The following is a 9,372-nucleotide window of genomic DNA, read 5'->3' as shown; positions in this document are numbered from 1 at the left end:
GTTTAGCTCTATATATATTGTATGGTTTCGGAGATAACTACTAGAAACTCATTCCTCACACAAGCCTGTTTCAGCTGTTCCTAGTTTCTGTTTAGGGGTAATTTCCAGCATAACCATCTGAATTAGGGGGCTTTTCTTATTTCTGTTTCTACTGCCTTTTCTGCTTCCCCATATTCGCTTTCTTTTGTAATAAACAGGGTCCCAAGCCTCCGATCTATGTTCTTATTGCAGTGTACTATGAAAAATAGGAAACAATGCCTTCTACTTTAATAAACATTTTTTACATAATGCAAAAACAGAAAGGAAAGAATAATAAACTGAATGCAGCTAATAAGGCAAAAATATAAATGATAAGTTCTTTTCAGAATATTCTTCTTTAAATGCCAAAGAATAATTCTGCTCGTCTCTTGAGAAGCATTCTTAGATGCTTCGAAAAAATTACAAGGCTCATAAATAAATTTGAGATTGGCTGGTATAGATCGGAAAGTCATAATTGTCTTCCACTCCTATCCTCAATTACTAGGACCTGTCATGAACAGTGGGGACCCTTCCCAGATTGCCTGGTCATCATTTCTGAATCTTGGAATTCAGTATACAAAAGCATGTCCAAGAAAATCAGGAATTTTGATAACAAGGGTCAGAAATAAAAATTGCAATACATAACCAGGTAATGATTGTTTACGGATGGGCTTCATATGGTTGAATGCAACAGAAAGGAACCAGCTAAAAATCAGAAACATTGTCATAGAGCTTCTATAAATTTGATGAGGAATGCCGAATCTACCCCAATCATTACTGCTTAAAATAGAACACAAAATAAATTAAGCCTATACCTCCAGGGTGAAACTTCATGTAGGGTGATATATTGTACACACGACCTTTTAACACAGTCCAAATAGAACCTTCTTTTTGGTGTTGCTCAACTTCTTCCATGGAAATAAGCCTTTTATTTGACTGTCCCTTTAATCCTGAAGGAAATAATTCAAGAAACTCAGTAAAGAACCGTTTCCGGTAGCCAAAAAGCACCATAACAGATCCACCTGTAACCTTGACAAAACAAGTAAATAAGAGTCTAAAAGGTGCGATAGCACAAAATGGAAAAATGCAAATGGACTCAAGGAATGTTGTCAAGTAACATACTGTCGTCAATAGGCCTATTTTCTCTAAATGGAAAAAAGTGTTATCTTATTACGATGCCATGAAAGCAACATGTGTGATTTCTTTCATTCTCTAACCTACATGTGGACACTCTTCCCTCCCATCCTCAGTCCAACATGGCAGTTCCTTATTCTCTATCCTCATTCTCAATTTCTTATTCTCTCTCATACATATCTCTTCATTCTCACCTCTATTCCTTTTTTTGGACTTTCTTATTAATCAAAACTCCCTTCAATTAGTTAGTCCAGTCCTCATGTCCCTGTAAATGTACATCATCTCCATTAAACTAAATCTTTTAACCTAAAATCTTTCCATTATTTCTCTTCCCCTACGGTCCTACCTATCTTAATTTCCTTAATCATTTCCCCCTCTCTTTTCCTCTTCATGCTAAGTCACTCCCTTTCTTTTTAGGAAACTATCTCTTAAAATCTCACCTATTCTACCTCTTGATTGATCTCTCCAACTCTGAATCAATCTCTTGTCATATCACTGTCACCAAATTCTCTCTCCCAAGCTCCATCTATTGGTAACTTTCCTCTCTCTTACATAAATTTTCTTGAATAAATAAATTATTTCGTACTAAAACTCACTGATTTGCATGCATATTAGTGATCCTTTTTGTTTTGGAATCTCCCTTTTCAGGTTTCCAAAAATTCAGTTGCACTTTCTACCTTAAATCTTATCATCTTAAAAGAACCTAATAAGACAGTCCTCTCCTTAGATGGAGTTTTACCACATTAAGTTAAATATTTACGAGTGGATAAGGAAACTATAACCTTCTCTATAAGCTTTCCTCGCTACCTTTGACCAGCCATAGACACATGCATGTGCGCACACTCATATGGAGACCTAATTTATTTTCATGCTAAAAAAATTACAACCAGCTTTAGTCCATTCAAAAAGTTCTGCAATGATTTTATTCCTTCTATTTATATTTCTTGAATTAAAAAAAAAAAAAAAAAAAATACTGCAGACACATGGTATTTAATTGAGGACAGAATCTAATTCAAAGAAACCATATATTCCATTGTTTCCACATTCTTTTATTATATTTTTTACCTTTTTATTTATTTCAGGTATCACCAGGAGGCTAAAGCAGATGCCGCTATTAGGACTACAATTCTCTTACTAATAAGGTACACTTTGCTACATCTACACTCTAACCCAAGCCCCCATAAACAAGGTAATATTATTCTTATTGAATTCAAGGAGGATTCTTGCTACCCTTGTTTTTACCAAATAAAACATTAAGCATTGTCATTATCTTCTGCTTTGGGTGGTATCAACTTATTCATAGCATTTGCTTAGATTGCCAATACCATATTATCACTGTGTACAATAGTCAGACAACAGAATGGTACTTGGAACTATATATCCAAACAATAATTAGTGTTTTGATCAGTTATTTGAATGCTGAAAGTGGTAGTTTAACCAATGTCCAACATTTTACTTTGTAAGAAAAAGATGCCTTCTCTTTTTCTTTTCTTCTTCTTCTTCTTCTTTTCTTTTCTTTTCTTTTTTTTTTTTTTTTTTTTTTTTTTTTTTTTTTTTTTTTTTTTTTTTTTTTTTTTTTTTTTTTTTTTGGTAGAAAAAAGATGCTTAAATTTAATGAAACAGTTTCTATACTTATATTCAATCAATGAAACCAACACTAGCTGGTAAACAGTAATTTAATAATGTTGATAGCCAAAACATTGTCATTATATATAATATGCTTCATAACTGTTCTGCCTGATAATTGAAGGTTTCAGTATTTGTAGGACTGGTCGGTAGCTGCCAATCGACAACTCCATTGGATGGCTTTGGGAAAGAGATAAAGAAGTTCTAGATTTCACCAACTAACCAAAACTAAACTTTTGAAAGGAGTTGTGCATGGTCTTTCCAGGTTAACCGAAACTAAACATCTGAAAGAATTCCATATTGAATAAATAAAAACAAATGAGTGCATCAAAAGCAAGTGTTTCAGATTAGATACAAAGTGAAGTGCAGCAAGAAGGGAATCCTTTCTCAGATTATCAACAACTCAAATACAGAATACCTCAAAGGACCATCATATTCCTAGAGAAGATGGAGTAACTTATCAGCTACATTTTTTTGCTTTCATAGAGGGTGGACCTTGGTGCAACGGTAAGGTTGCTCCATCATGGCCAGGTAATCACGGGGTTCGAGTCAGGAAACAGCCTCTCCGCGAAGTGGGGGTAAGGCTGTATACATTATGGGCCTCCCCAGACCGTGCAGTGGCAGGAGCCTCGTACAATAGGTACAGAAATGTTGTACCCCACACTTGACCATAAAAACTCTATTTAATATTGTCATCAACTACTAAAATAATGCAGACATTAAGCACCCATTCAAGGACAGAGACAAAGAGCAACTGCTTAATGATAAGCACTATAACATCTATGACAAACGGAATAGTTCATGAAGTACCTGCAAGATCAGGATGTGTCCGATTAAGCCTAAACCAGTCCATTGGGCTATATCCTTTCTCAAAAGGAACCTTGGCGCGAACTGCAGGCTTTTTGACAATACTCCTCTGTCCTTGTGAGGCTTTACCCGAATCTCCAGCATGTGTTGATGATTCAGTTGTTGCTGACATATCAATAACATTAAAAGACAAAGAACCAACTGTTTTCTGCTTGTTAGATGAGGCACTGTTTAATGAACTGTCTTTCACTATAAAACCATCCATGTGATCAATACTTGCTTCATTTGAGGAACCCTCCTTTATAGTGATACCACCAATGTTAGGAAAAGTTTCCAGAGGTTCCCAAGTGTCTGGATTTACAGGAGGACCAACCTAAAGAAAATTTTGAAATAGAAAATGGTGATCAGATTGAGTTTGTTCAAGTAAAAATTAAACTGCAAAGCAATTTCGGAAAACTAGTAGGCTTACCTGACAAAAGGTGAAGTCGTCATTATTGCTCATCTTTAAATTGCAGCCTTTTGCTTCTCTATATATTTATATCACCCGACCAGTACTAAACTTGTTCACTAAAGGGTTTGCTTAGTTATGATATGCCCATAGTTTCAATCTGAAACAGAGGGAAGGGGGAGAAAAAGTAGGATAAGCAAACAGAAAACACAACTTGTGTGCAAATTTTTTAATATAGAATTTCCAAAACCCACTTGGCACACAACCATTTGGTAAGTCACTTTTTCAAATTATTTTGAAAACCCAATTTCACCCTTGACTTAAAAGAACTTTTGGGATTAGACAATGGGCAATCATAAGAAAAATTACAACTTCTCAGTTCACCACTTCAGTTACAACAAGATACACCTTTATTTTACGTTATACATTAGTCCATTTATGTTTCAAAAAATAGGAATCAAATTTCTTATTTTACAAAAGGGCTCCTTGAAAACTAAATTTTGCAGACAGGTAGATCCTTAGGTCTCCTGCTCACATGTCAAGTAAAAAAATTCAGGATCTATACAGAAATGCAATTAAAAAAAAAATGATCCTTAAGGTCCCACATTTCTGAAATGTAAAACGTCTTATTATAAATTTATAACTGACTTAATCCATCCCAAACTTGTTACCATAGTCAGCTCTTTGAGCTGAATTTTGGCTGCTTCCTTTTCCCAACACATAGAGGATGCTAATGGCAATCTGCTAAGGGGTTTATACACATTAAATCACAGAAAACAAGGAAATCACTTTCCAAGATGCAGCCTGCCACAGCATCCTTTTCCACATTGCCCAGCGAAAGGGGGTTGAAGGGGGATAGCTCAAACTATCAGGCAACCTTGACAGTTCAATTACAGTAGCCATGATTTGACACATTAAGCTTATAGGCATCAAAACAAGAGTGCAACAAATAAAACAAGAAAAGATAACATGAAACAAAGAAAAAAAGCTGACTGAAATAAATTTCACAAAGGAAAGCAATCTCGAGGAAACAGAAGAAAATTCAAACTAATTTTAGTGGACAGGAGTTCAGTTAACACCTACTTGATTCTCAAGCTCAGGTGAGTTCTGGACGACTCCAACAAGTTCAAAACCTGCAAACACAAAGCATCAAAACCAAAAAACCCACACAGAAGAAGGAAAAAAAAAAAAAAAAAAAACTTAATCAAAACAAAAGGGTCAAAATCTTACTTTGATGAGAGTTGGTTGTCTGAAAATGCAATGAATGGGTTTGATATTGATCTAAAATTCACGAATTGGATAACAATGAAAACACAGAGTAGAACAAGTTGAATGGATTTGATATTCATCCAAAATTAACTCTATCAATCAAAAGAAGCAAGAAGCCTAAAAAGATATAGAATCGGAGGATTCAGGAAGGTACCATACAAATTTTTTCTCCCAACTACTTTGTGTTGGTCATCTAAAACTCTATAAAGTCCAAACTGAACAATTGAAAATGGTGACAGAAATTGGAAATATTTTTTCCAGGATTGGGATGTTCCAAAGGAATATAGAAAATTGGGATAATGAAAACACTCTCTACTTCCTGATGATGATATGTGGGCCATGGGGCCCTCCTTTTATTGACAAACTACGCGGCGCCCCTCCTGTGTACCTGACTCCGCTCATTGGCTAGGCATGGCGAACCTTCGCCTTAGAAAAATGTTAAAAGGAATTCTCATATTTATTTAATAATGGGGAAAAGAATTTACAAGGCCTCTCCCTCTTAGATTCAGATTCTTTCCAGTTGTATTAGAAATCTTGGGTGTATTCGATGATTGGGAGTTTGCTGGAATGTTTACCCAAGCATTGGCACATTGTACACCTATTGGTGTGTTCCACAATTTTATTAATCGGTATCAGAAATAGGATCATTCAAAAATGCACTGAAAGGATTGAATCGGGTGGATTAACCTTTTTTTTTTTTTTTTTCTTTTAATTTTTTATTTTATTTTATTTTATTTTTTTTTAAATCTTTGGTTCACACCGATCCGTCGATACAAGATCACCTGGAATCGATATTCCCCTTATTCTAATATGAATCACCCAATTCAAGGGATCCAACAACAATCCCATCAAACTATGCCTCTCATCACAATTTTCTTTGTATTCTTTTAAAAAATAAAGAATTGAATCCCTTGACAATGTGAAAACCTTTCTTTCGGCCTTCAACTAGTGACAATAGTCTTGATTTAATAAAGTCCATATCTAAACAAGGTTTGAAATTCTTGTAATTTTTTCAACATCACCATTCAAGGTCTACTATTCCATTTCATCATGCCTGATATTCTCGAAAAAAAAAAAAAACTCCTGCATGGTTTCAAGAGTTGGTATTAGGTCGATTCTCGTGTTATTAAAAAAAAAAGGGGTGGGGGGATAAATTCATCCAATATGGATCAGTTTGAGTCAGTATCAAATCATTATTGGCCGATCCTAATATCAATTACTAAATCCTTGCACCCATGGTATGCGATTACAAAATTTACATTTGCCATAGGTAGGGAAATGTTGTTCATCAGATGGCTAGATGCTGAATCTTCTTGTCTAAATGGCATGATAGTTGACACATGAGAAGATGTTGTTATCACTAGGGGTGTCAATCCTGAGCCCGCACCGGTAGGCCTGACCTAGCCTGACTCGCTTAAGGCGCAACCTAAACCGACCCGTAAGCCTGACACGTTTATTAAACAGGCATTTACGGTGTAGAGTAGTAGCTCGTCGGACGCCCGACAGACCCGACTCACTTAAGTAGCCCGTTAGAACCGACTCACTTAGTCCGACCGACCCGACCCCCTTTAGAAAAATGCTTAAATTGTAAATACCTATTCTATTACTAATATTACAAAATATGGGTAATGCTTAAATTGTAAATATCTTTTCTAAGAATCTTATCTTCTTAAATTCTAAGAAAAATGCTTAAATTGTAAAGCCAATAGTTTAATTAGCTTAAAAAATTATTTTAGGGTAGGCCTGTTTAGAGCCTGTTTCGAATTAAATAGGCTCAAAGCCCGTTTAAGATAGCCCGATTAAAGCTCGACACCAACCGGCCCAATTACAAACCGTATCATGCCCCTCAAACCCAAGCCTGCTTAAGTAAACGAGGGTTCACGGTGCAAGGATTTCACACCACCAGGCTCGGTTAGGCCAGACCGAGACCGGCCCTGCCCAACCGATTGACACCCCTAGTTACCACATAAAGTTTTTAGGAAACTTTCAAATATGCATGTTGGAGAGGCTTCTTTATCTTTTGGAATGTGAACAAGATGATATGACATTATTTTATTTATTTTTTATTTTTTTTTGAGGGGGAAATATTATAGGGTATATGTCAAATTTGGTGATTCATGTCAATTGTATTTTTCATCATTTAAGGTTCATTACATTTTTTTTTTTTTTTTTTTTTTTTTTTTTTTTGTTATTCAAATAGCGAATCATTTGGGACATCAAGACCAGCCATTCTTGTGTCTAAAAAATGGTAACTATTTAACCCTAGGTCGTCTAAAAGAAATTTTTCCTAAAAAATTAGAAGTAAAAAATATATCAAGTAATTATGGACCTTTATACTCATTCCACCAATTAGACCAATTTTCCTATATTTCCTTGGTATTTTATTAAACAATGAATTTTTCGTAAACTACAGAAAATCAAACTTTATCAATACTAAGGGTGTCTTTGGTTTGATTTCTATTTACATTTATGTGCCTTATTTTATTTCTATAGGAGTAAGCTTTATTTTGGCGAAATAGAATATGGAAATAGATGGAAACCATAATACCACAAATTCTCCATTCTAATGGTATTGAATATTTAACATATGAAGGCTAACCACTCTCACACATGTCATTACAGAGTAAAAGTAAAGACTTCACAATACCTAAAGTGTAGGATTGGAGGAAGATTTTCAAATTATAATTTTTCAATATGTGCTTGATTGTCATATATGTTCTATCTATAATCAATTCTTGTTCCTTTAATTAATTATATGTTTCATATAAATAAAAAATAAAAAACCAAGTTGATGAAATGAGGACTTTATGTGAGACATCACATTAAAATGATGTTCCTTCAAGAACAAGGAGAGAGGGCACTAAGAAGGCATGATTTTGGCTTAAATCATTGAAATAAATTTTTTTTTATTGATATTGTATTTTTAATTGACCTCTTAATCCATTATATACCAACTCTTTTCATTATCTAAAGCAAGAGAAGAGATAAAGAAAGAAGAATGAAAAAGATGGATGGATTGCCCATGCTCCACCAAGATAATCTTATGAATCATACCTTTATAGCAAACACATCTACTACGAATCTAGGGAGATATTGGGGTTGCAACTTCAAGTTGTTATTTACACAAAAAAGATAGCTTGGGGAGCATCTTAAAATGCATCAAAACTAAATAAATAAACAAGGACAAAGTTTTTCTTCACCACTCGGTGAACGAGGAGAGGATCCTGATGTTAACCCTTCTCTTCCATATCTAACTTAACCTTATCCGTCACTAAAAGGTGTCATTTAAATGAATCCTTCTTCTCCAATCGAAAGAAAAATAAAAATCATACTAGCCCTAAGTTATGCATGTCATTCCTCACCATTTCTCTCAAGAGTCATTTTAAGTCTACTCATGGCTCTTTTAACTCCTTGAATCTGAATCAAATCACCCCATCTTACTAGATCATTCAAAGGCCTCTATTGCACATGTCCATGCTGCCTCAAACTACTTTCTCATAACTTATAATGTATTGGAGCTACTCTTAAATTATCTCTAATTTGTTCATTGCTTACTTTATCTTTTCTAGTTTTACCATTCATCTATCTCAAGATCTTCATTTCAGCTACAATAAATTTGTTTATATGTTGTTTCTTCACTGCCCAACACTCAGCTCCAATATAGTTTTTTGCATTTTCCAATTTAGCTTAGTTAAACACTAATTAGGTTAATTAACCATAAGGGTGTCAACCCGTCTGAGACGAACCAATAAAGTTGAGACCAGATTGACTGGTTCATTCATTGGGCCAGTCTCAGTTTTAGCCTTTGGAATTCTTTGAGTACTCAGGTTGGTCCTGATCTGGTCTGATCAGACTGACGGGCAACCAAATTACCACCTGACTAAACCAATAAAAACCCAATTATAACCCGACTAAACCGATAAACCCCCAAATTATGGCCTTGTTCTGGTTCATTTTTCATTCTCCCTCAGTTATTGGTTGATCATTTTGTCTTGAGCCCACTTCTGGACCGATTGACTCAGACCGATAACGAGACAGACAGACTCGAACCACATAAGACTTGGTCTCCG

General features: G+C 35.0%; 1 protein-coding gene across 3 annotated transcripts in view; it reads right to left on the bottom strand.

Annotated features, from left to right (window-relative positions):
- LOC122058476 (cytochrome b5 domain-containing protein RLF-like) overlaps window positions 1-5,759 on the bottom strand; it is a 7,562-nt gene extending 1,803 nt beyond the window's left edge. The window contains exons 1-6 of one of the 3 annotated variants that reach the window (XM_042621175.1): window positions 5,462-5,759; window positions 5,264-5,314; window positions 5,117-5,166; window positions 4,055-4,193; window positions 3,589-3,958; window positions 834-968 (exon numbers count right to left, since the gene is read on the bottom strand). In XM_042621175.1, coding sequence (XP_042477109.1) covers window positions 834-968; window positions 3,589-3,958; window positions 4,055-4,087 — 538 coding nt within the window. In that variant the 5' untranslated portion in view covers window positions 4,088-4,193; window positions 5,117-5,166; window positions 5,264-5,314; window positions 5,462-5,759. Of the gene's footprint in view, window positions 1-833; window positions 969-3,588; window positions 3,959-4,054; window positions 4,194-5,116; window positions 5,167-5,263; window positions 5,315-5,456 lie in introns of all 3 variants that reach the window. The other 2 variants (XM_042621184.1, XM_042621187.1) reach the window with 2 other exon arrangements.
- Window positions 5,760-9,372: the final 3,613 nt, after the last annotated feature.

Source organism: Macadamia integrifolia, chromosome 2 (genome assembly GCF_013358625.1).
Source record: "Macadamia integrifolia cultivar HAES 741 chromosome 2, SCU_Mint_v3, whole genome shotgun sequence".
NCBI lineage: Eukaryota > Viridiplantae > Streptophyta > Magnoliopsida > Proteales > Proteaceae > Macadamia > Macadamia integrifolia.
This window is presented reverse-complemented; position numbering and strand designations above follow the sequence as displayed.